The sequence below is a fragment of the Argopecten irradians genome, chromosome 4, assembly GCF_041381155.1.
Source record: "Argopecten irradians isolate NY chromosome 4, Ai_NY, whole genome shotgun sequence".
NCBI lineage: Eukaryota > Metazoa > Mollusca > Bivalvia > Pectinida > Pectinidae > Argopecten > Argopecten irradians.
The window spans coordinates 48,534,252-48,560,917 of record NC_091137.1 but is presented as its reverse complement, the minus strand read 5'-3'; the positions used below and the strand labels follow the sequence as shown (position 1 = coordinate 48,560,917).

The 26,666-nt window shown below is 33.9% G+C and overlaps 3 protein-coding genes across 3 annotated transcripts; 2 read left to right on the top strand and 1 right to left on the bottom strand.

The window, feature by feature from the left end:
• Nucleotides 1-2,327: 2,327 nt before the first annotated feature.
• LOC138321881 (failed axon connections homolog) lies at nucleotides 2,328-8,350 on the top strand. Its single transcript, XM_069265887.1, has 7 exons — nucleotides 2,328-3,688; nucleotides 4,489-4,612; nucleotides 5,029-5,231; nucleotides 5,584-5,661; nucleotides 5,937-6,055; nucleotides 6,613-6,729; nucleotides 7,075-8,350. The coding sequence occupies exons 1-7, from the start codon at nucleotides 3,558-3,560 to the stop codon at nucleotides 7,164-7,166; spliced, it is 864 nt and encodes a 287-aa protein (XP_069121988.1). The 5' UTR covers nucleotides 2,328-3,557; the 3' UTR covers nucleotides 7,167-8,350.
• On the bottom strand, nucleotides 7,696-15,020 carry LOC138321880 (beta-lactamase domain-containing protein 2-like). Its single transcript, XM_069265886.1, has 8 exons — nucleotides 14,509-15,020; nucleotides 11,445-11,636; nucleotides 11,074-11,173; nucleotides 10,374-10,479; nucleotides 9,641-9,763; nucleotides 9,060-9,247; nucleotides 8,506-8,751; nucleotides 7,696-7,901 (listed from the first exon to the last, which is right to left on the bottom strand). The coding sequence occupies exons 1-8, from the start codon at nucleotides 14,649-14,651 to the stop codon at nucleotides 7,710-7,712; spliced, it is 1,290 nt and encodes a 429-aa protein (XP_069121987.1). The 5' UTR covers nucleotides 14,652-15,020; the 3' UTR covers nucleotides 7,696-7,709.
• A 66-nt stretch (nucleotides 15,021-15,086) lies between these two features.
• LOC138321879 (sec1 family domain-containing protein 2-like) lies at nucleotides 15,087-25,686 on the top strand. The gene is made up of 16 exons (XM_069265885.1): nucleotides 15,087-15,219; nucleotides 16,239-16,426; nucleotides 16,906-17,139; nucleotides 18,127-18,270; nucleotides 18,861-18,938; nucleotides 19,254-19,385; nucleotides 19,783-19,955; nucleotides 20,410-20,506; nucleotides 20,946-21,073; nucleotides 21,378-21,593; nucleotides 22,087-22,183; nucleotides 22,700-22,763; nucleotides 23,647-23,749; nucleotides 24,095-24,250; nucleotides 24,560-24,692; nucleotides 25,097-25,686. The coding sequence occupies exons 2-16, from the start codon at nucleotides 16,253-16,255 to the stop codon at nucleotides 25,178-25,180; spliced, it is 2,013 nt and encodes a 670-aa protein (XP_069121986.1). The 5' UTR covers nucleotides 15,087-15,219; nucleotides 16,239-16,252; the 3' UTR covers nucleotides 25,181-25,686.
• Nucleotides 25,687-26,666: the final 980 nt, after the last annotated feature.

The following is a 26,666-nucleotide window of genomic DNA, read 5'->3' as shown; positions in this document are numbered from 1 at the left end:
ATCATCTCTCCGTATGCATTTTAAGAAATCAGAGTAGTAGACTAAAATTCCACCCCCAGCAAAATTTCTATCTTTCCTAAATGGCTCCATGAATCCCGATAGGGTTAAATCAGATGAAGGCACCCGATCATCTAAGTGTGTTTCTGTAAAGCAAACAATGTTAAACTCATCACAAATATTTTCTATGTATTCTAATTTGTTCCTTATGCTTCGTGTATTCAGGTGGAATATAGACAATTCATTTTCAGTTGGACCTGGATTTTTTTCTACATCCATGTCTAAAAATAGTAATAGTAATAAAATATGACAAAAATTAATATTCTTAAAATGTGATTGTAAGCACATAAGTATTACAGATGCCAAACTGGCTTTTATACTAGAAACAAAGAGGTCACGATAAATAACATGTTCATGGGCAAAGAAATCGAAATTAACGTTTATAATATATCGACTCTTTTTAAAATTTGGTCCTCCATACGCTTTGCAATAGAAGCAACCGATTGAAACCCTATGCCAAATCGCAGATATATCGCCTGTTAACCATTGTCATAGCATAAATATAGCACAAGGTCTCGCACGGACGCACTCACACATAAACGCTGGAAAAACCGGATAAGGTACACTACAGAAAGGCACGTGGTTAATTGTTCTAGGTCAAGGTAACAACACTTCGTATTTAGAGAAAAAATACATAAATAGAGAAACAGAGAAAAAAACATAAACATTTTGTATGTACATTTTCACATGGGATATTTGTAACAAAAATGAGGATAAATTCAACTTTAATTAATGTTTTTAACATTTGAGCGCATTGAAGCATTTGAAAATAACAAAATAGAATCAGACAGCAAAATCAGTATTGTCTGACAGATTAACTTAAACCGAAAACAAATAGGTGTCAATTAGGGCCCAATTGGTGTTTCCACCAAGTTATTAGCTTATATCATACTGCTAGATTAATTAAGCTTGGTATATGTCAAAGGAAAAGGATAAGCTGAGCAAAAGAGAGTACAGTTGTATGATTTCATTTAAATATCTTTTGGAATGTTGTTGTAGACATTTGTAATTGACTCTTTGTAATATATCTTCAGGACAATTTGACCTGAAATTGACCTGAAGACATTATGCCTGTGTATTTTTCCGAGTTATACCGATTCCATTAAATACAGTATTTGCACTAATCAGTCTTCATTCGCCGATGTTTTAACCAGATCATTTAGACGCTATTATTATATATTTGGATCCATTACAAGATTTGTAGTTTAGCCCTAAATGACCTTAGTTGCTGATGGGCCGTAAAACTGGAAAACAAACTAAATCTTTATGGTATCATATGCTTGGTTTGTCCGTAAAAGTCTTCGATTGGTATATTATCTTAAAATCTTTGGTAAATACGCATCAGTGTTTAATATGTGAGGGTGATAAGCCGGAAAATGTAAAATTCTTAGAGAAGCTAAACTTAATCATACGGCAGCATCCCTAAACATGCATGCCAATGAATGTTGATAAACTTGACTTATATTAAGCGAACACCGTCCAGAAGTAACAACTATCAAATATGACATATAACGAATGGTCACCTATCTTATTTATGATTTATTGATATTATATTAGATGATAATATACAAATGTACATACTAGGTAAATTTACAATTTATTGTGGTTTTTGTGATTTTTATGTTAGTGAAAAGTAGTGGCATAAATTAAATCTGTACTGATATGTACATGTACTGTTAGCACGCCTGTGGTCACCAACATTACGTAGTCAATGTGAGTCCCGTCTAAAGGCAATCGTTCTTTTTTGTAATTAACATCCATTTAAGCATTGATGTCACAATTTTTTAATCATCGGGATTTGAAACTAATTTTGTTTGTAAACGGTGTGAATCCGCGTAGCAGATTCTCATAAAAGTTTGCAAACAAAATTTATTTCATAACCCGATGAAATTAAAAAATAGTGACATCAATGTTAAAGATGCTCCACCGCCGACAGACCATAAATGATATTCATCAATTTAACAATAATTGATGTCTTATCGTGTATATATATGTCTAATTAACAGAAAAAATAAAAATAAATAATTTATTTTCCTTTGATGCATGCGCAATCAGTACTTCATTCCATATAGATATAGTGCCCAGGAATTTTTTCGGGATGCAATTAATTATTTTTCATATTTTTAACTTGAAGTAAAATTAGAAGCTCAAACTTTTCAAAGGTGGTAATGGTGTAAAGTAAGTAACTTTTGTAACTGAAGAAAAATGCTAAATCGTCTGATCCTGTCTTTGATAGTGAAAAAAATAGCATTTGTCAGCGGTGGAGCATCTTTAATATCTAACTTTCTAGACTACTTGTTAAAATAAAATACATTTACACATACGAGTCAATTGATTCCCCAAAGGGATATTTTTTTCCGAATCAATACGCAACGTCAACGGCTCTATTGTGATGTCACGATAACGTCAGAGTTTGGCGCCATTCTCTGACTTTTTTTCCATAGTAGTATGCAAAAAAGAATTTGCCAATCAGAAAGTCGGTTTAGAACGAAAACAAAGAAATATTAATTATATCAATATGAGGTTATTAACGTTAAAAAACTCTAATATAAAAACAAAGAACATTTGAGTCGGTTAATATGGTGTTAAATCTCCCCGATACAATAGATAATAATGACCTACTGACTTCACAAACTGGAATCAACAAATCATATATGTCTGGTTTATAAAATATGTTGATTCTAATTGTTCATCATAATTATTGTACTAGTTTAAGGATTTCTTTGAGGCCGCCTTTGCTAATCAATTTATCTACACCCTTTTCTTGTCATGCTGATACATCACAGTCAAGTCGTTCCGTTTCATTTTGTCAGAAATGACGGAGTGGATCGAAGGGAAATAACACACAGATCAGAATACCGTTACTCTGCTAGTTATGAAACAGTATTTTTATAGAATGAGATGTCTCCATAAGTCTCTCAGTACCAATGGTCTTGTCAACTCTTTACAAGATTATTATAATACTCAGAAACATATAGCATTAACATATATAACATATAGCTTACAGCCCATGAGAAAGAGCAAAAATTAAATTTGAGAAAGACTTGAAAAATTGGGAAAAATAGCTAAACTTTAACTTTTTATTCTTACTCCTCACCCTGAAATATTCACAATATAATAATTATAGATGTGTACATTTTTTTATATTTAGATTTTTTTGCCGATATATTTTCCTATTTCTTCGATCTTCGCTTACTGTACGTGCCACTCTAAATACCATCTCTCTGTCTCTCTTTCTTTCCTTTCTCTTTGTTTTTCTTTTCTGTTGTTTTTGTTTTCGTCTCTCTAGATGTGTTTATTTGATAGTATAAGGTGTATATGAGTGTGTATGTGAAGAATAAAAGTATTTTGATTGTCATGTCGAATGTGTTACAAAATTTGAAAAAAAATAAAAAAATTACAAAAATGTTATAACGAAAAAACAAATCGTTACTTTTCTCTGTGTGCACATCGATGTTATTTGACACACGGCGAGCGTTCTAGTTTGTGACCTTTTCAACATGGCGCTGACAAAGGTAACGGATGTGATAGCAGACCTCCCTGTAGGTGTCCGGGCTGTGGGGGGAACAGTCCTGACAGGGGCGGTGCTGGCAGCTGTATGGAGGGTTCTCAAGGGACGTCACTCCAAAAGGTATGGATAAATGTGATGCGACAATAGTAAATAATATATAAGTATCCTTGATCGCTAGTTCGCAAGGCCGGGTTCCTCTCACTTTCGTATTACGATACAGTCTAATAAGACATAGCGTATAGAAGAGGATATAGTGTATACTTTATTTACTACAGGTGAAGTAGGTAGTAAACAACGTCGATGTTGCAAGCTAAAAACGAGTACATACAATCAGACCATGAAGTTAAGGTCTACAATTTCATTTCACGTTTTTAGTGTTTTTACTGATTGTTAAGTGATTTATGATGTATGTTTCTATCTAAACATGCAAAAGGCATAAGAAAAAGAATTTTACAGTACATAAATCCTGTGTTGTAGCTAATGTTTATATGGCATAAACATGTTAGTCGGTATCGTCGATGACCCACGGTTGATTGCACTACACTACGCTATACTTTTCACTGCGTAGCGTAGTGTAGTGCAATTACCTCGGGTCACCGACGATAGCTTGTCGGTTCACACAGTTTATTTAATCAAATCTAATGGTTTTCAATAGTTTACCGATGAAAAAGTAACATTTCGCTTAGTGATTGCACATATAACTTTATATTACTCCTGTTTAAACTTGCGATAACAACATTGTTTTCTTGCTTTAGCAAGTCCGGATGATTTAATACCACGAAAAAAGTTAAATATGACGAAGCTTGTATCTTAATATAGCGATGCATAATGATGTTTTACGATGTTGTCATATAAATCGTGGATTGGGGCAATGTGTATACACATGTATCACATTTTAGTACATATATTTTTTCGAACAGCAAAGTTTACCCTACGAACACCATAGTTATCCACCAGATGGGGCGAGGTCTGACTGTCCCCAGCCTTTCACCCTTTGCTATCAAATTAGAGACGTTCTTTCGGATGGAGAGCATTCCTTACGAGGCAAGTATTCAGTCAAATTTGACAAAAAAATTAAAATAATAAGCCAATGAAGCCATTCGACAAATAGTATTGAGATAAAACATAAATCATCTTGATTGTTAAAACCAGCTACATGTATGTCTCTTTTTTATCACATCATATACAAACGTGGACTGCTATCTTGCCCTAGAAGTTTTTAGATCCTACCTATTCTAACATCAATGGATGTATTTGTGCAACTGACACCGGCTATTTCATTGCAGTACGTAATTTTTATTCTAGAATATCTTCAATATTAGATCTAATCGCAACTCATCAAACTGTCCCAACAATAACACAAAGATGATTTAGGGTCGTGTCTTTTCATTTAAATTAGTTAACATTTCACTACGTCAAAGTCACAAAGGTAAGACTTAAATTGCGATTTAATTCCGAAGGTGGAGCATAGTTTGTTTAGAAGAGCAAAGCAAACCCAGAAGATTCCGTTTTTAGAGTACAATGGAGAGGAGATACCGGACAGTGAGTTTATCCTAGAGTTTCTGAGCAAAGAGAAAAATTTCGACCTGAATAAAGGGCTCACACCGGAGCAGATTGGAATCGGCAGGGCCTTCCAGAAAATGGCGGAGGAAAATACATACTGGTGGGTCCATTCCGATTCAATATTTTCAACTAATGTTATTGTTTAATTTTTTAATAAAAATATGTTCATTATATTGATATACGTTGATATTTTATGGACGGAATTTCAGTAACGGAATTAAGTTTTCAACATAAACAATTATTATATAAAGCATTTGTGTTGTAGCCTAGGTGTTATCGATTAATGGGGGAAAACCTCAGTCTTTTGACTTCATTCAACCTTTTCTTAATGTTGTCATAATTGGTTGGCCCAATAACTTCTGTACTTTTACGCATCTGTGTGCATTATGCATATACTTTTGGTAAAATACCATTTTCTTCGGATTGATTTTTTTCGGGTTTTGATTGCCTAGGTGTGTCGTAATAGATCGATGGGTGTTTGATGAAACCTGTGAAGGATGGAATTCTTTCGGTATGCCGTCACTGATGACGTAAGTTATTTTCAATGATTCCAGCATCCTGCGACTTAAATTTATTTGAATGCACAAGATTCACCCTTCCGTATACATTTTCTTCAATTGATCTGTTTAAAAAATGTAAAAGAAAAAGTAGCCATTCGTTCATTATGTGGTGCCGTCATTCATGCTTGGAAAAAGCACACTTTCCTTTTTGTATTGTCATTATGATGCTCTGGTATTTTTCATAGATAAAATACAGAACAAATAAGCAAGTCTATTTCACCTCTATATATTATGATTTATTACAGGACGATTTTCAAGCGCAGTGTACGGAAGACGTTGTACACACACGGTATAGGGCGATATTCGCCTGACGAAATCCGTCATATTATGTCAGAAGATCTCAAGTCATTGTCTTACTATCTAGGTAAGTACGGTGCAGTAGAATACTGACAATCAGTTTTTAGTGCGAGTGTACTCTCGCACTATTGTTTTCCTTGTCGGGTGTGGAGTCTGTACATCCGCCATGTACAGATTCCAATTGCACACGCGGTACCAGAAGTCACTGTCTTATATAACTAGAACGGTTTAAAAATATATACCAAGAGATTTAATATTATTTGCTATCAATCGCCTTTCCAATACAGTCAAACAATTTAGCGGCCACGTTAGAGACACTATCCTTCCAATACAGTCAACCTTGTATTTAGCGGTCATCCAAGAGATTTATAACAAAACAAAATGATTTGCTTGCACTTTCCTTCCTAATACAGTCACATGGCTGCCACAAAAACAATTATAGTCAATCTACCACTAAGTGTTAATTATAGAGTTTGATATAATAGTCGGTAAAGTGACGAATTAAATTGTCAATGGCCACGCAAGACTTTGATCGAATGCAAATCCAACATAATTTCATATTCAATAAACATTCTTTGTTTAATTGCTACCTCAATGGAATATAATTCGTTTTTGTTTATTCAGGATCAAAGCCATTTTTGTTTGGCGATAAAGCGTGCAAATTTGACTGTGCCATATTCGGAATTCTGGCAGAAATTAGATGGGCATCATTTGGAGGGTTTGGGAAGTCCGTCATTAAGGGTAGGTTTTGTTCATAAACACAATATATCATTAGAGATTTGATTTTCTCCATCGCAGTGTTTGTTTGTTATTCCTATATTCTTAAAAATCCAATTCCCTAAATAAAATATCTGTAATATGCTAAAAAAATGTACTTTTTAAAAATACATTTCGGTAATGTTACATACTTTAAGCAGGCCCTTTAGAACAAAAATAATCTCACCTTTACGGTCTAAAATCGATGTAGATCACAAAAAAGGACATTTTGTATTACAAATTTGGCATATTTAATTAAAAATGAGCGAAGATTAAAAACAATACATTTAAATGCAGACAAACCCTGATAGTATGATTGCTCTTTTACAGAATATCCAAACCTTTGTGATTACTGTGATCGAATGAAGGAGACATTCTGGCCAGACTGGGACACGGTTATACAGAAAAGCAATCCTAAATAACCAAACTGCATGCAATTAGTCTTTAAACCAAGAAACACGAGCGATTAATTGCGTTGTGTAACTCGTCTTATTTTGCTCCACAATATAAGCCAGAAAAACACCTCTACTTCTAATATAGCAAAACAAGATCGTTTGTTACTAGGGTTGTACGAAGGTCTAATACAAGCAAATACATTGCTATATCTTATAAGTAGTAATGAGTCTGCTCAATAATTAATAAATATGAAATTTATCCATTCGTTTGACTAAGGTTGTTCATTATAAACGCTTATCACTATTTTTGCCAGACCACTTTCCGATTGGCTGATTTACTGGCGATAAATTTTAAACCTTAAAGTGAAAACAAAGAAGTGTATATTGAGTCCCCTTTAATTTTGTGGCCATGGCAGATATTACGAAGTACGTGTATTACAATGTAAGGTTCATGTAGCAATGTTTCCACTATGTTATTAATTTATAACATACGGTTAGATCGATGAAGTTTTTAAAGGTAATATCAAAGAAAAAGGAAAAGCTAAACAAAAGAGAGTAAAATTGTATGATTTAATTTGAATATCTTTTGGAATGTTTTTGAAGACATTTGTAAGTGGCGCTTTGTAAAGCAAGGTATTTTGGATCGTCCCCAAAGGAGTACTGTGATAGATGATTTGTGATGTAAGCTAGACCCAGCTGGTGTTTCAAGTCAGCATTGGACATCTGTCCACCATAACCGGAATGGCCAAACACCTTATCACCCTGAAAAGACAATGCAGAAGTTAAGTAGTGTAGCATCTTTTAGGAACCGTGGCGTGGAATGAAAATCACTAAGCTGTTACCATTAATTCATTCACTTTACATTTTAAACGTGTATCACTATGCTATATTTTCACTTGCCAATATTTACGTTGAATTCTGAATTTGATACTTTTAATCCTCAAAATGAATAACATTTATGTTTAATACACATTTAGTTGTGTGCTTATTCTGACACTTTGAAATGAAACTGTCTACGGTTCAAGGTTGTTTTTGTGTTTATTTTCTGTAATTAAGTCATTGTAATTGGAATCATTGTCAAATGCTTATAGGAGTAATCTGACAGTCCTGTGAATACCATAACATGTAGATGTTTCACACATATTTTGGAATTACTGCTTAAGTTCATACCTGCATATCAAATGAATAAATAATTTTATAATCGAAATAAATATTTGATTTTATTATATTTTAATTGATGGTTTTCATGAACGTCAACATATCAATTACAAATCATTAAGAAAACTCTACTCTACATCAAAGTTTGGCGAGACAGAAAGGGTTTGTTTATCAAGGTAATGAATTCAGTAAACCATGAATTCCATACCTGTTGATTATCAGTGAACATGACCCCAAGACCAAAAGTAGATGGTCTATGTAAGTCAAGACTCTTCTTAGAAACGACTGGCTTATTCAAGATCTGGATCATTTCTTGTGACATCATACTTTTTCCATCAGCCTGTCCACCATTTGCAAGAATTCCATAAAGTTTGGCCAGTGATCGCGCATTACCATGGCCCATGGAAGACACAAGAGGAACCTGTCGAACCTCAGGATTCCTGAACATCGCAATCTGTTTGGCAAATATAGTTACAAGTTAAATAAATTTCATTAAACTTATTCTTTCACTAATTTGTTGAATATCTGTGATAAAAAATAAATTTGGCTTGCCCTATGATTCAACAGAAACACAAATGGGAAAGCTTTGAAAACGGTACAGATACCAACAAGTAAGAACGATTGTAAGGGGAAAGGAAGGAGGATATACATCAAATTGTAGTAATACCTATTGAGCAGAAAGTATTTTATGATCAACCTACTTCTTCTATTAATGGCGATGTTTTCCAGTTAAATATTCAAATGGCTATCAATATTGCCTACCTTTTGGGTTTCCTTGATGGCAGTAGTGCCGGTTAGAGCAAGAGAGTTGGGCCACATAATCGTCAACAACACATCCCAATAAGAAGGCATGAAAATGAACTTGAGTATCAAGTTATTTACGTCAAGAGATGTAAACGGGGCAAATCGATAATCTTCTGATTTCTTTAATCCAATTGAAAAGTCAATATCTGGAACAAAATAAAACCATACTTAGAGCTTACAATTACATGTATACCTGGTATGAATGACCCAAGAATAATAAGTTACATAAATCACTGACATCGTTCATACTATATACTAAATCAGTGGGCAATATTCAATATCTTAGAGATTAAGAATGCTTTTGATTTTGACTTGTGATAAATTTATTAATTTAAAACAGGTTCAAGTCGTTGAAATGTTAAATCAATATTGCAGTTATTCTGAATAATGCAGAGATCACCTTTTACAAAAAATTACATTATGTATGTCTATTTAAACTTTAAACTATGTTTAAAAGTTCTAGTCAAGACCACATAGCATGAATAAACATTAACCCATTTATAGACATTACTGTAACGATGATTGGATTGTAAACTTACCAAATTGACTGGCAATATCCTCCTCAAACATTTGTTTCACTGACCGGCCCTTTGGGTCAATCTTGGGTAGCAGACGGTCAACGTACAGCCCATAGGTGATAGCATGGTAGGCAATACCTGAACCTATAAAGGAATTTTCTGATAATCATTCGGCAGTTTTACATGCAAATTGAACCACCTAGAATTGTCGTCCAGAAGGCCAACGTATACCCTTACACACTCTGAAAAGTTGGATGTATCTTGCTTTGATATATTACACACATCTACACTGTATCGGGATTATTGCCACCAAGTTCCGTTGAAATTTCTCTAGTAGTTTAGAAAGAGAAGTTGGAAGACAGTTTTTCGACAAAGGGGAATAACTCTAAAAACATTTGAGGTACAATGTTCCAAACCTTGGACGTACCTTACTCCGATATATGTTATGCACATCTACACTGCATTATAAGAATTATTCCCACCAAGATTCGTTGAAATCCCTGCTGTAGTTTAGGAGGATTTGATATTCAATCGTGATGTCTACAGATGGACAACCTCATCATTCCAACATTAGTACTTTGTTAGGAGGGGTACATGTACAACTTTTTTGCTGGGGGTATACAAAATAATTGATACAAAAACATAGGTAATGAAATATCTCCTTTTAGTGAATGTTAAATGTTATTCTTATATGATATTTTAAATATACATATACGCCCCTCATACTTCGTCAGATTATCGGATAATTCCATACCTGGTTCAATTGTCGGTACTTGATTTTCCAGGAATGTCTCCAATCTCTCTGGATCAGTATCTAGCCAGTGTAGAGGGACCGTTTCATTAGTTGTTAAAAGGCCTGCCTTAAACAATTTTGAAGGAAAATGAGTTCATTCATATAATAGTACAAAATCTATATTACAGTAAAACAGATTTTATTCATTTCATATTGATTGCACTTATTACTTGATATAAATCATTTTTGATGGACTAAATATCAAAGCATGTATGAGTTCTTTGAGTGGAAGGTAACTGCCCGCAGAAAAAACCATGGGGTCAGTCAGGTGACCCCTGATCCATCAAACCTCAGCTAGCTTGGTAAAAATGAGTGGCTTAACCACTACACCACCTGATCACCATTGCCTCTAAATGAAACTTGTACTATGCAAGGCGAAGTTATTTATTTAATAATTTTAATGTTCCAAATCAATACAGGGATTTCAAGATGCCAAAAAGATGTGGGTGAAGTATGGATTCATCTTCTGTTGATTGTGACGTCATTAAAAACACATCAAAATATGATGTCAAAATTTCAGGAAGGTGAGACTTATGGACAGATAATCTTCAGTTTGGTATTTCAAAAGTAACATATTGGCAATATAAAGGTACTTGTTATATAATATGACATATATTTTTTTTCTTTATAATGAAATTTATAACTACGATCGGATAATTACCTGATGACTAAGTAACATCTCAACAGTGATATTCTCTTTTCCATTTTTACCAAATCCAGGCCAATAATGAGAAACAAGTTTCTGATAGTCAAGATGTCCCCTGAAACATAAAATAAGAGTCTTATGTAAAGTCTATTTGAAAGACTTATTATATATAGGCAGATGCCCATGCAAGTCCAAGCTATATTTTTTCAAGAGTATGCTTTCTTTGGTAGGTTTCTCAACCTCATGCAGACCGGAGTTCACCCTACTAGCTACATGTAGATGCTCTACTGATTGCACTACAACATTTGATCAATAATTTAGACCCAGTGACTCCAAGTCTATTATACTTTAAAGGAAATGTTTGAAATTAAGAGTTGTCTCCAAACCTATCAGCAAGCGTAGCTGCTACGATGGCCGCTACTCCTTTGGTACAGGAGAAGACAAGTGTTATGGTGTCATTTCTCCAGCGCTGCTCGGACTCCAGGTCCACGTAGCCACCCCACATGTCCACCACAGGTTTACCACGGTAGTACACCGCAAATGATGCTCCCTTCTCAGTCCCATCCTCTACCAGCTTTCTACAAATTATCAATCATTTACAACTTCATTAGTAGAGGCATAAACAATATTATTAACAGGATTTATAACAATACAGTTTTAATGAGAAATCTGTACATGTAATGTGGCCTTTTTTTCAGTGCTATATCACTGAAGCATATGCCACCAAATACACCAAGCAACACACCCCATATGCACGGGGTCACATTACACTGACAACATGAGAACTACATGAGAACTAGTCATTCCAGTTCCTTCATTTGCCGAGTGCTAAGCAGGAGTTTAAGTTTAAGGAGTTTAATATCAAGACCTTTCCTCACAGGGGCGAGCACTCAAAAAGTTAGTTAAGAAGAAAGAAAATATATAAGATACTAAATTTAGTCGCCTTTTATGATCATGTAGGAACAGCAGGTACATATTCTTATGCACTACCTGCAAGGCAGGGAAACATATTGGACTATACCTGAACTGCATGACCATGCAAGTAAACAGAATCTGGTACAGCGTAGGGGTAGAGAGTGCAAGGCATATACATATACAGGGCAGAACAATTAAGTGGTACAGAGACGGTTGGGGTACACTAGGGTACAGGGTAGAGGATACATGCATGGTAGGAAGTAGAGGGTAAAGGGTTACAGTTATTGTGCACTATATGGTGATTTACTTAAATTTAACATCATATTGCAATGCCGACCCTGACATTGAGCCTTTAACCTGGTCATTGATTTGGCACATTGGGCATCTTGAAATTCTCAAAATCTATTATTTTCTACCTTAAAATGAGTGTTGATACTTATTACAACACTTATAATCCTATATTGTTAAAGTAGAAATATTTCTACATTTTATAGTAGGACATCATTCAGCTGTATACAGCTTCATATTCATAATGCCTTAAAATGGAGTAATCTACACTCATGTCTGTAGCTACGTATACATGTACATGTACTACAGTATTTTGTATGTGCATGCAAAAACATATAGAGATTGGAAACTCCTAGCTTCTTTGTCTTTGTTGACAGGCAGCGGGACCTCCAGTTTATAGGCATTTTCCCTAGCCTTGGCTAACTACTTTTAAGTATAATTTAAACATGATATCTTTGCATCAAAACAAAGTTTAAACATTATATCATGGTTTGATATGACCAGTTTTCCCGATTTGTGTTATTTAATATGATTTTTGAAAGCATGAAAATCAGTAATTTTACATAGTTTTTCGAAAATCAGGCATTCAAAACCGGAAGTACATTTTGTTTTATTAATATACAAGTTAGACTATTATTTTTTCTATCCAAAATTGTACTCAAACAACTGTCTGAAAAACACTGAACTTTCATAATATACCAAAGTGATTCTGTTGTATTTAACTACATTGTATTTAAGAGTTTATCTAAAAACCCCTAATCACATATATACAGATCGAGGTACATCTGCCGATTGTAATAATGGTGGAGTTGCCAATCTCTATGTATATGTTTCTGCAGGTGCATGTTCTATATATATAGGCCTAGTTGTAAATGAAGTCACCATGTACATTTGTAGTTGTACATGCAAAAATCACCTGGCCTGTAGCACAGGTGTTTGACGTTCTGTCAATAATTTTACATATATAAAAAAATACCCCTATATACTATATAAAAACACATAGGGGTATTATTTTTATATATGTCTACTATTATTGACAGAACGTCAAACTCCTGTGCCTGTAGTCATGATCACATGTGGTGTGGCAATACATACATGATACTATATAGGCCTATGTACAGTATATATGTACATGTACAATGTACTTGACATACATGTATAATTATATGTACATGTAAATTAGAGGTCAGACGTCGACACAACAGACTCGTATATCTATACAGGGTCGTGGAGGGGTTAGTGCCAGCTATCAGATGAATCATTTGAATCATAATCATTTGAATTATAAAGTATGGACTAAATGCGAAGTGAAACTCAATTATACGATGTGCAGTGGCAGAGTATTACGTATGATTTATCAGTGTTTTGGATTAGGCACATAGCATGGAATAATATCTGGCTAGCCATCAATTGTAAATATTTCATATAATTTTATATTTGCTGGTAAAAGGATGATCTCTTATCTGCTTCCAACATTTCTCATTCTCCTATACCCAAGCCTATGCCGTCAATGCAGTATACAACATTTTCTTTGACAAACTTTAACATACATTTCATTTTTCATTTCCTATTTTAACTCTGCGGGAGTTTGGCAACTGGCCATAGTTTGGTGTTTGATATTAAGTTAAGGATGGTGTATGAAACATGATGTGGTCTTTGATGAAATCCAACGGTCTTTAAAAATGCATTTTATTAGCAATATATTTATCTTTTTGGATAATGAATTATGTAATTCTCCATATATTTTGACATGTAAATGTATATGCATGGTAATGTAAAATTGATATTGTATATTTAGATATCAGATTATTGCATTATCTACAAGCTTCACTACATAATAAATCTATATATTAGACACAATGATTTATAAATTTCCCGTTCATAATACAAGCTATAACTCCATCAGATTACCTTATACCAAAAAAAACAGGGAAGACAAATTACTGCTAAGAACCTATGTGACTTTAATTCCATCAAAATCGTTCACAGATCTATATGTAACAACGACAGAGGCTTCAGAGTTAAATCGCCAAAGACTGACCAATACAAAAACTCATTCTTCACTAGAACTATATTAGATTGGAACCACCTGGAAAATAGCGTAGTTCATTGCAGCAGTATCGAGGCATTCAGATCAGCACTCGAAACGCGCTACTAACCACCTCCTGTGCTCTCTCTTACCCGCCGCAGTCTTGGGATATAGCGGCGTAACAGATGCAGATACAGATACAGATAAATATATATTACCTGAACACATTAGCAACCTCTCTGAAATCCGGGTGGAAGTTGCCTTCAACAACAGGTGGTAAAGGTCTCTCCTTGAAATTTGTGTACATAAAATAAACAAAGACAGCTACAGAAAGTACAGTAAGGTGTTTACGCCAGCCCATAATTAAAACTAGAGATTTCCGGAAAGATCCGTAGTGCACCTCGACAATGATGATAACAAATGCTTAGAGTTATCTGCCAGTCATATTTACCGTCACGATAACAGGCCAAACCTTCACAATAAACTTTTGACTATATATTACCAGTGATAACACACACGTTGATAAATCAGGCCATAGGCCTACTGCACGTTGACAAATCATTAGAATTATTATGCTAGACTGCAAACGATGCAATCATATAAAAATTAATTCATATTTTGATGTTCAGCTCTAAAAGATGTTATTGTCCGCTTATTTGCATCTAATTATAATGACAGATCTATTCTTCTTAAAACAATAGACCTAATTTCCCTTTGAAGTTTCCGCGGATTCTCAAAAGCGAGCACCTTGAATCTCTGAAGAGTTCCAATATATCATTCTGAGCATTTCTAAACCTTTGGTTGAAGCATCATCATAAAGTCCGAAGTATTCCGGAAAAAGTTAACACGTTAACCTACTTCCGGTTAAATGTGTAGCAGACAGATCTTCGTTTCAGCACAGCTGCAATATAGGATATTATAACACCATGGTACGTATGTCAAACGAGGTATTGATCCTAAAGTATGACCGGTTGCATTGGATTGGACAATTCAATTGTTCAGTCACAGGTACTTAGCTCGCTGACAAAAAATATATATATACTTATATATTTTTTTTTTGTCAGCGAGCTAAGTACCCGTGGTTCAGTAATAAAATTTGACAATACAATATAGTTGTTCTTCGATACATTACATTAGACAGTTAGATACAATGTACATACATGACATTACATTGCTGTTAATTGCAGGTAATCAGCACATCACATTGGGGGTTGGGGAGGGGGCTGCAATTCGGCCCCTACCCCTAAAGAAAGTTAGCTGAATTTTCCTGATTTCATGTAAACCAATAAACGGGTCTGTCTTATGAAAACCACACACTGATGACAAATGGCGCCCAACTAAATAACCCACGGTGGTGGTGTTTGGAAGGGTCTCGTATGTCTTCGAGGGCCAAGACTTCAAGAAAGGTGGGAGAAGTGTAGCGGGATCGGACTGGGTCGATCATCGGTGACCAGGTAGCTCAGTCGGTAGAGCACTCGGCTAGTGTTCAGAGGGTCCCGGTTTCGATTTTTTCTCCTCTCCTGTTACAACATTGGCGCCCATGTAGGGACTCGGGAATGATGCTTTACGATACCTGCAAAGGAATCGTTGTGACCCCTGGAAACTTGAGGACGAGTTGTTTCCTGGAGGGGACAGGGTACAGGATTTACAATAAATTTAATACCTGCCTCTGCCAGGGATCGAACTCGGGACCTCTGGATTACTAGTCTCACGCTCAACCGATCGAGCTAAAGAGAAGTTCTCTCTAGCAGAGCGATATATTGCGGCTAGTATTTACCAGGGTTACATACTCCCCTCCAGGAACTCCTTGAGTTCCCAGGGGTCACAACGATTCCTTTGTAGGTATCATGAAGCATCATTTCCGAGTCCCTACATAAAGTTCTCTCTAGCCGAGCGATATATTGCGGCTAGTATTTACCAGGGTTACACACATCTTTATTTTTTTCAGTTTTAGTTGTCAGGATGAAATCCGTACACCAAAGTACCCTGTCATTGTGGCAGAAAATCTGTCAGAAAGTGAACAGGGCTGTAGTATTTGCTGATAATGCTGTTGCTGAGAACCTTCATTGGAATGGAGGTTTGGGGCTTCTGTTGGATGCTGGAGCTGTCAATGTCAAGGAATTCTCATCGTTTGAGGTGCAGAATTTATTTACCCTTTATAAAGAAAATCTACACCCAAGTTTATGTCATTGATCTGTCTAAGATGTAAAACTGATATATAATGATTTGCATTGCCATGTAATTGTGTAAGTTTATTCAATTTGTTAAATAATGGGAATACAGCTAGTATATATATGGTATATACCTGGTATTTACTAATGTACCACGTACCTTGATTTGTCAGCAACTAGAAGAATTAAAAATATTTTAAGATTGACATAATTGCCCTCATGAAATGACAAAAGTGTTATAAAGATTTTGCATTTGTTGTTTGTTTATTTTAAACAAAAACAAACTAAAAAAAGATATATATCATTTATCTTAATTTATTAGCCCTACAATAGACTGGTAGTGGTATACATATACATGGATATAGCTTTAGAAAGTTAGCAATTTTATCTATAATCATGGTTATATAAAACTCTAATTAAAGTTGTTTTTTTTTCAAATTGCAGAGTGTAGATCCTACACAGAAGAAAGCCCTATTTATTGTGAGCTCTATACTACAAGAGGCGACCAGTCGAGTAATTCAGAACATCATTGAAGCCAGCAAGCTTCAGTATGCTGTTGTCATTACTACTATGAGTCCTTCTGTCCACATGTTTAGCCGCACTGGGTCTTTTGATGGAGATGAAAACGTGATTTTTGAACGATTTGAAGAGAGCATGCTTGAGTGGATGGGAAACATGGTATGGTGATGGTTGTTAGATAATCCCTTCTGCAATTAGCAATGGTTAAAATGGATATACCTCTAAGGGAAGTAACCCTGCAATATGCTATGATATAATACAATATCTGCATATTATAGAGTTACCTCCCTTGTGGATAAGTATCCATTGTAACATATTTATTTTGTGAGCAAAACTCACATCATTTCTCTGAAAAGTATAATGTTATGCTTGCAATCACACCTGACATCATATTCAATACCTAGCGGTAAGGGCAGATTACTCTGTTACAATGTAAATAGAGATATAAACTGCTTTCAGTGCTTGTACATGTACATGTATGTGAAAGCAATATTATATCGACCAGAGCCGGTCGGCCATTATAAAACTTTAGGATCTGTAGACCATGGATATATTTGACTTTATAGGAGAATTTGGAGTAAATATCAAATGTAACATGCCATTGTTTGCTACCTGCCTAACTCTCAGTCTACATGTTACATTAATAACAATTACCTATAAATATACACATATGTTAGTCTATATATACAATCGTAATAAAGAGTACATCCTACATTACAAGACTAATGTACTCTTTAGATCAGGGAGATGCTTTACATTTTAGAACTATACAGCAGAACTATGTTAAATATCCCTGTTTGTCACCCACTCAACTCCTAGCCTATATGTTACAGTAATGCAATTACCATATTCAACCCAATAAGCGCCCAGGGCATTTAGAAAATGAAAAAAATGAAAAGGTGCTTAATAAGATGAAATTATTGCAAACCTGTACAGTTTTGATAGTTTTGGTCTGATGCCTGGGCCATTGAAATGAGGCCTCAAAAAGGGGAGGGGCACTTTTAGCGACATGGCCAGGCACTTATTGGGTTAAATACATGCAGTACCTGTGTAAAAAAAACATTTAAGATGTACTCTTTAAATCAGGGAGATGCTTTACTTTTTAGAACTATACAGCTGAAGTCTGCCACATGTTTTACTTTTTAGAACTATACAGCTGAAGTATGTCACATGCCCCTGTTTGCCACCTGCCTGAGTCCCGGCCTCTTTGTAACTCCATCTTTCAGCAGATTGTTTCCGCTAATGTCCTCAGACCTTCCTCGTCTCTCACTTCAGTACAAGTCTGCTAGGGTAAGTCTCACTAATATTTATTTTTATTGTTTTGATAGCCTGTAAACAGTCCTTGTTACAGGACTTAATTGGTTCTTATGTACTGTTTTCTAATTATTTGAAAAATAACATGTATGAAAGAAAAGATTTATTCATAAATGATAGTTTTGTTGAATGAATTCCAATATACACCCAATCTCAAATAGATGTTCCCACCAGCTGTTTTCTATGTCAATAATTTTCCACTTTCAACTGAATTTGTCACATCATTTAGTTTAAACACTTTGGAATGTGAAATATCCAGATTATAAAGAAATACTGTACAGTTTAAATTTGTATCAATTAAGACTCAGTTTCCAAAACACTGCAGCAATTAAATTGTCTATTGAAATAAAAGCCTGCCATCCAATACCCTCACAAGCTTCAGACTCTGAAAGTTTGTTTTCTATTAAATGCATCCTCGCTGGAAAAAAATCATTATCTTAGGCATTTATTTGAATAATTGCAATACCTCATGGATACAAATTGATTAAAACTCACCCGTATGTGTGAGGGTTATTAAATAAACTGTTGATATAAATTATTTAATTTCCATTTTGATTCTTATAAAGGGAGATAACAAGAACTTTTCCAGTTTAAAAGATGTTGAAGCTGCTAACCTGCCGAAGTCTTTGCAAATTATGTACAAGGTATGTTCAACTTCTATCTTCAATATTAATACTTTTTTAATGTAAATAATGGAAAACAGATAATTTTTATTAAATAGACGAACAATTTAAAAAAAAAAAGCCATAATGATGCAAATAGAAATTTCTTGATGATCCAGCTTGCAATCTAACAATTATCATTAATCTTGGGATGAATTGAAATTATTACATATTATTTAAGATTGATATCAATGTAGGATTTATTAATGTGTACAATTCAGTGTCAGACAAATTCTTGATGCTTGTTTGTGTGAAATCACAATTTATTGTGGAAATTTCTGCCTTTATTGTTTGTAGATGCTGGTTGGCAGTATAGATAGCATGCTAGGCGAGCTTAACGTCCAGGAAGATTGCTTTTTTGTTGGTCAGACCAGTAAAATTTTGGCAACAGAGTTAGCTAGTTATCCTCCAGCGAAACTGAGACGCAAGGTATTGTGAAAATTGGTTAACAAAACATGTAATGATCCATACAATATTTTTCATACTCAGGTGAAGTGTTAGATGCTATTATTTTGAGGACAAACCTTTTCATAGATATGCTCAAAGACTTACATAGATATGTTATATGTAGCCAATTTTCGATTTTCCCTACAGTTATGTATGAATTTTATCTTTGCTATTTGGCAAACAAATATCTTTCTCCAAAAATTGCGTTAAGTAGTAAAGTCAACCATGCGCAGTAGAACATCAAAAGGCAGGTATAGCACCACTAGGCTTAAAATCAATCTTTGCAGTGACTGAGAAAATAAAAAATAAAAATAAAAAACTTTTAGCAAGAGTTTGATGTTTTCACATTAAATAGGAGTTATAATATTACTTATTTCAGTCAGCACAATCTAAGGTTTCCTTGTTGTTGGTTGACCGTCACATGGACTTAATGACACCATGTCAGCACCAGTCTGAGGTGTTGATGGACAAACTGACCAGCACCTTACCTCGTTTATCTGGACATCACAATGATATTAAAGTGGACATGACACCTTTGTGTAGGGTCAACAGGTAGGTTTGATTCAATTGATAAATTTGATTAAGATTAGTTTGTATTTTCTCCCATTTAACTGGACTTTACTTAATATGAAGATTTCTAAAAAAATTTAGTTTAAGAGTACATGTGTCACTGTATAACTATTTGAAACTAATTTATCTAAATCAGTTTTGATAAAAAAAAATGCAACATATATGATATGGTGCCACAGATCATGAATTGGAGCCTTCATTGGTAGGGCACAATAAGATAGTCTTCCTTCAGCTCTGAAATTGTGCATGGTCTTAAGTTTTATAAGTATACATAACTATTAGATATAGAGAAATACTTGTATTTGTATGGTTTACTTAATAGTATTTTAATTTTTTTATGTGTAGTTATGCACAAAATACAAAATGAATCTCGAACAGTATGCATAACTTATTTTAGATCTGCTGTTACCATGTATATCTGTTCCTATTGTTGTAGTGAATCTAAGGAAATTATAGCACCTGGGAGTCTTGCAGGCAGTAAAGGGCAGACAACTCAGTCACATCTTCTACCACTTCTAAAATCTAAAGTAAAGGTAAGTATGCAAATTTGTCATGTGACTGTGGGTAAAGCAAACTGTCTATAACGACCATCTAAGGGACAGAAGAAAATGGTCTTTATGTTGAATTGTGTTGAAATGGTCATTTTGGGATCTTGAAATTCAAATTGGTCTTATTAAGCAGGTGGTCTTTATACATAGGTGGTTGCTAAGGACACTATTTTTTCACTATGTATCAACACTATGTATATGCTTGCTGTTTTGATTGAATTCTCTCAGTCATTTCTAGCTCAAAAATAAGACAAAAGTGAAACTTACAATCACATGATTATTTACAAGACAGAAAGACAATAGAATTGTGATCCATTGACTTGCTTTTGTCTTAATTTAGAAAACATAACTCTACTGTCTTCTTTCCTATGACATGTTTTCGAGAGTATGGCTATAACTTACTGTACCTGTGTTACACTTACAGGAGGGACTCATGGAGGTCAATAGGTCAATTGTTGAAGCTGCCTCAACAGAAAAACTACCCGTCAAATTATCAGGCAAACCTGGCCGTGTCACAGCAGAACAGCTTGATAATACATTAAAGCTATTTAAGTAAGGATCAAGTACAAGTATTAAATAATAATGTATCATGATATTAAAATGTAATTTAATATTGATAGCACTTTTAGATGATATTAATGTCCAACTTACATTTATATAATGCTAGTTTGATTTGCTAGGATACAAATGTATTTCTCTTTAAGATGTGTAGGCCTACATGTATATATCCATTTGAACTTAAAAAGATAAATTTCAGTTAGAATATTATTCATTTTCAATTCATTTTTGTATTAACTTCAATACATTTTAAATGAATTGTTAACCAGAATGTATTTTTATATTCTTTTTCTTGCAGAGGAAACTATAAAGCAATCTCAAATCACTTAGAAACTGTTCAAGTTGCCATGGCAACCTGTCAGTGTCTGAAGAGTTCTCAAAATAAAGAGTATGAGTTATTGGGATCGTCGGAGAAGTTAATGCTACAGAGTGTTGGGAGTGAGGAGGGACAGGGACCATTATCTGTTCTGCTGAGGAATATGGAGGCTTCTCAGGACAAACCCCTGGAGGAAATGTACGTCACATGTGTGGATCCGGTATACAGTAAAAGATGTTTATAAAGAAAATGCTTAGAACAAATATGTAATTGTAATGCAATAACTACCATTCCCTATCTACGTTTCTTTAAGGTATCTGTAATACATGTCTATAATAAGCTATGTTTATGGAGAAGTGCATTTGTTGATCCCTAAAGGTTCACTATAACATTGTTTTATTGTACTATGGTATTATTTCTTTGATCTGTAATATTCTTATATTATAGTTCAAGAGACTAATATATAGTTGTGTATAAGGCACTTTATATCAAGATGATATTAAAAGCCAACAGATTTTTAAAGAAGTCAAAAACTTTTATGGAACTTATTGTGATACAAAGGATTTATATTTCTAAGGAGCATTTAGTATTACTTTATAGTTTTATGTGGCTATAATAATAAAAATAGAAAAACTTTGAAATACTGCTATATGTAACAATGGTCAGATAAAGATTTGTTTGTTGTAAACAGGTGTCAGACCCTGGATAGTGTCCTTACACAGATTGTGTATGTTTACTCCCTGTTAGGGGTGGACGTTAGATACAGCGAGGAGGAGGATACCATCAAGGTAATTATAGACCTAATATGAACGTCTTTTGTCTGTCGCCATGCGTCGTCCATCATTAACGTTAGTCTGTTAACAATTTTATTTCTATTTTTACTATTTCTCCAAAACTGCTGAAGCAAATTCAATGAAATTTTGCACACATTTTCTGTCAAATGCATAAATCCAATCTAAATCGTGAATTATATGGCCCTGGGGTTTCAGATTTTTCTCAGGGGAGGGAATTACATTTGTAATTAGTTATTGGCAAAACCTATTTTTTAACATAAAAAATTATTATAAATACACAATTATACATACATAGTGTCAAGCATACATTTTGTATTCAAAATAGTATTAGAAATACAACAATTGGGGAATGATTAAAGAAATGAAAAAGGCAGTATATAAAGTAACAGGTTTTAAAAAATGTTTTGAGGTCAAAATATGAAAAATTACGAAAACCTACATCACATTAATCTCTTAATTTCTGATTTTGATTTTGACTTATCAATATTCTTGTTCTTTTTAATCTAATAGAAAATATTGGTGCAGAAAATCGTGCAAGGAAAGAATTATCTTCCAAAAATTACAAAGATGTTAGGTAAGTGATGTTTTGTTTATTAGCTTAGAATGATTTATTTAATATGTAATATAAACATTGTGATCATGTTGAAATGAATGCAGCCAAGGGACTACATGTTGCTATGATTGTGAAATATGTTCAGGCCTCTGAACTTTTAAGCTTACAATTGCGGCATAGAAAGTCATTATGAATGTTTTCAAACCATGGAAATTAAAAGAAAACTAAGAAGAACATGATTAATCATTTACATGTACCTGGTTTATTTTATATCTTCTTAAAATATGTGCAATTTAATATATAAATATTTTTTTACCAAAACAATAGATATTATTATTTATTGATATGAATATATATTGTACATGTACAGTCATATTAATGTGTTGAAAATATTCATTTAGTAATTGTTAAAGTGAATAGTCGGGCAAAGAAAACCAGTCTAAATGCGTTCATTGGCCTTCCAAAAGTTCTCACATATTAATACGACGGTCAAGTTCTGCTTACTTTCCCAGTTCTGACCATTAAAGTAAAGAAAAGTTGAAAGCATTGAAAGCGAGGCTGCGTGGAAATGTAACCACGGACATAGTGAGCCGGGAGGACGTTTTAGAATTTCCATACTTTAAATTAATTTCTTCGTACGCAGACAGATTTTGACGAGAGATTTTATTTTTCCATTTCATAAGAAATTATATTGGATACATTCACACCATTTTTACCGACTTTAGCCATCCTTGCCCGACTGTTCATTTAGTAAATGTTAATGAACAATGTCATATGAATATGAATTGTCGACTGAAATATCTCATATAATATGTAAATTTGAAGCCATTGTAAATGTATCTCCTGTCATGCAGAAAACAAGAATTAGCTACATATTTATATAAAATATACTTTCCTTTGTCAGTGGGAGATCCTGTCACCGAGGAAATAGTGTCTGCTATTATAGACGATATGTTTGATAAGCTAAATGCAATGAGCTCAGCTAGACAAAATTTGAAACATTTGAGGTATGTTTGTTTTAAAAATACATCATTTTCCTTAATGACTGATTTCAAACTCTCAGACAAAAACGGTAATTTCATGATTTATATAATGTCATTTCATAGTTCATTTTATACCTCACCGCATCGACTTATCTTCATGTTGTGACTATGAACTGGGAAGGTATATTATGTCCCTCCTATACCATTACATCTATCCTGTCCTGTTCACTCCATTCTGATCTCAACATCAAGTCAGGTTAATTATTTTTAATCCAGTTTTATTATTGATGAAAACATCATTGTAGAATATGCTTATAGTGTACGATGTGTTAATCAGTTCACCTAGTATTAATATGTTCTTTTCTTTAGCTCTGTGGTAGATCCTAGCACAACTCTCAGTCCTGCTAAAGGTAAACCATTCTTAAAACAGCTGATGGATTTGGCATTTGACAATAGTAAAGGAGACATTCAAGATATAGGATATATATCAAGTGGATTTACAGATCTGTTAAAATCAGGATTTGGGTAAGACTACTTGACTAAACACATTTTCTAAAATCAGCTAGATTTCGCGTTCCATATTACATGTATAGGAATATTGTTTTACATTGAATTATTTCTCATAGAGTGCAAATATTTAATTTGGAAACATAATCTTGATATATACATTTTTTCAAATTATCAAATACAATAATATTCACTCCTCAAAGTAACTTAAGGCATCTTCTTTTGACTTACAATTAGATGATTATAAATGATAATGATTTAATTCTTTGATATAAAGATTATGAAAATATGCATGAAGAGGTTGAATTTAAACTTTTAAATTTCCAGTCTGTTCCGGACCGTTGCGAAGCCAAAGCCGAGTGACAACAATGTTTTGGTTGTGTTTGTGGTTGGAGGTGTGACAGCTACCGAGACCAAACTGATCAGGGACACCGTGGCTTCTCACAACAACGATACACAGGTACATGGCTTCCACACAGGTACATGGCTTCCAATAGATTTTGTAGAATGGCGAAAATAGTCACAGTGATGATCTAAATTAAACTAGCTCATTGTGATTGTAAAATGTTAGAAGATGATTATGATATATACAGTAGAATGTATCGTCTTATATGGAGTGACGATTGTATTACACTTGTAATTAGGATTTGGGTAAGACAAAACTTGTAACTTTTGCAATGTCATTTTTGAAATTCATAAAAAATAACTACTAGCGTAAGAATTAATATAATCTTCTCTTTATTTGAAGGTTTTATAATGTCGTCGTTTAGAGGAAACAATATTTTATCTCCTTTTGCTAAAATAATAATGCTAATAGAGACCGATTACTTTGAATATGATGATAAATATTATTTCTTCTTTCAGGTGATTGTAGGGAGTACACAACTGTGTCAGCCAGAGGACATTGTAGAGGCACTTCTGTGTCAGGACAACCTGAATCCGGACTAATCAGCAAAGAGTTTGTGACTTTGTGTGCAATATGATTTAATATATGTATACGTATATGTTATACTGCATTCGTCCTTATATGCGATAAGGGCGATTGAATCTTAAAAAAATGAAAGAGCGCTTAATAAGACCAAATTTGATCTAACATTTTACAAAATTATTGCACAGTATGTAAGCCATTAATTTATTTGCAAAAGAAATTGAACCGAGAAATCTTTTCGGATTTCAGTTTCAATCTCTATTTTGTCATTGTAAGCGAAATTGAGGCCTGAAAAAGACACTTATACGGTTGGGGCGCTTATTCGGTCGAATACGGTAATAGTTCGAGTTTATATTTGTAAGGAGAGTGTTTGAGAATCCCTTGTAGAGGAGGTGAGTCTGAACAGGATGGTTTCATTATGTATTCCTACGGTATAGATGATGTAAAACATTGTGACTTCTGTAATTATCTCTTTATTTACGAGGTCATACAAAGATGCTAATAAATATTTATTGTATTTCTGCAACATGTCCTTGTTCATTTATTAATATATTATGCCAATTTAATGAATTGTACAATTATTCATTGTATAATCATAGATATATAGATATTAAACCATTGCTCACATTTTCACATCTATATTGTACACAGAGTCAAATTCATTCACCCAGTTCCGGTTTTACTGCACCTAAATTTTATGGAAAGCTGTTTATTTGAAATGCAGATTGTGATTATTAGGAAAAAAACAGGGACCTGTAAATTCACCTGTCCGATTCAGCAAAGAGCTATTGAATACATACTAATAAAAAATAAGTTATGTCGTATCGTAATTGCATTGCACAACTTTGAAGTAAATTCGTAAAGAGTCAAGTTCAAAATTGATGCAAAGTACTGCACCAGGTATAAAGCGCGTGAATTGTAAGATGACAATTTTCAAATTCCAAAGTCACGCACGTTAAACAAATGAACTACATAACCACTGAGAAGGTGATAAAATGATTTTTAGGCAAGACAATTCACCTAATAAGGTAAACACACTACTGTGAGAGCGATTTGAGATGTTCTAGCCAAAAGTTGCATTACTTTACGAGCAAGGGACAGGGTTCGGCATACAAGAAGTTCAACCACAGTGTGTAATGGCGGACAGCGAGCAAGTTTGAATATTTCACACACGTGTCACCACCATATGCGTTTCAGGCATATCACAGTTAAACTGACTGATCTAATTTCCATTAGAACTTGTTTTATCTGATATATATACAAATTTAAATGTTCTCTTAGACTGGATTGTCCCTTTAATATGCAAGATTTGAAAGTTAGCCAACTTGAACAGTCGTATCCTATAACATTATTACAATTAACATATCCATTTGTCTTAGATATCTAATACAAATTAAACAATCCAAATAGCGAAATTAATTAGCAAAATCTGAAAATAAACCTTAATTTGCTGCTTCATGGCAATGCAAATTTGGCTTTGGAGGTAAACTGTAAAATGTTTTAACG

What these genes read in the sequence shown, in the direction of transcription:
- LOC138321881 (XM_069265887.1), top strand. Translation starts at nt 3,558, where the DNA reads ATGGCGCTGACAAAGGTAACGGATGTGATAGCAGACCTCCCTGTAGGT. An exon ending in TGGAGAGCATTCCTTACGAG is followed by an intron (nt 4,613 to 5,028) that starts GCAAGTATTCAG and finishes TTAATTCCGAAG; the next exon opens with GTGGAGCATAGTTTGTTTAG. An exon ending in GTCATTGTCTTACTATCTAG is followed by an intron (nt 6,056 to 6,612) that starts GTAAGTACGGTG and finishes TTGTTTATTCAG; the next exon opens with GATCAAAGCCATTTTTGTTT.
- LOC138321880 (XM_069265886.1), bottom strand. Translation starts at nt 14,651, where the DNA reads ATGGGCTGGCGTAAACACCTTACTGTACTTTCTGTAGCTGTCTTTGTT. An exon ending in AGTACCGACAATTGAACCAG is followed by an intron (nt 9,764 to 10,373) that starts GTATGGAATTAT and finishes ATTCCTTTATAG; the next exon opens with GTTCAGGTATTGCCTACCAT. An exon ending in GGATATTGCCAGTCAATTTG is followed by an intron (nt 9,248 to 9,640) that starts GTAAGTTTACAA and finishes ATTTTGTTCCAG; the next exon opens with ATATTGACTTTTCAATTGGA.
- LOC138321879 (XM_069265885.1), top strand. Translation starts at nt 16,253, where the DNA reads ATGAAATCCGTACACCAAAGTACCCTGTCATTGTGGCAGAAAATCTGT. An exon ending in TTCAGTACAAGTCTGCTAGG is followed by an intron (nt 18,271 to 18,860) that starts GTAAGTCTCACT and finishes ATTCTTATAAAG; the next exon opens with GGAGATAACAAGAACTTTTC. An exon ending in CTTTGCAAATTATGTACAAG is followed by an intron (nt 18,939 to 19,253) that starts GTATGTTCAACT and finishes TATTGTTTGTAG; the next exon opens with ATGCTGGTTGGCAGTATAGA.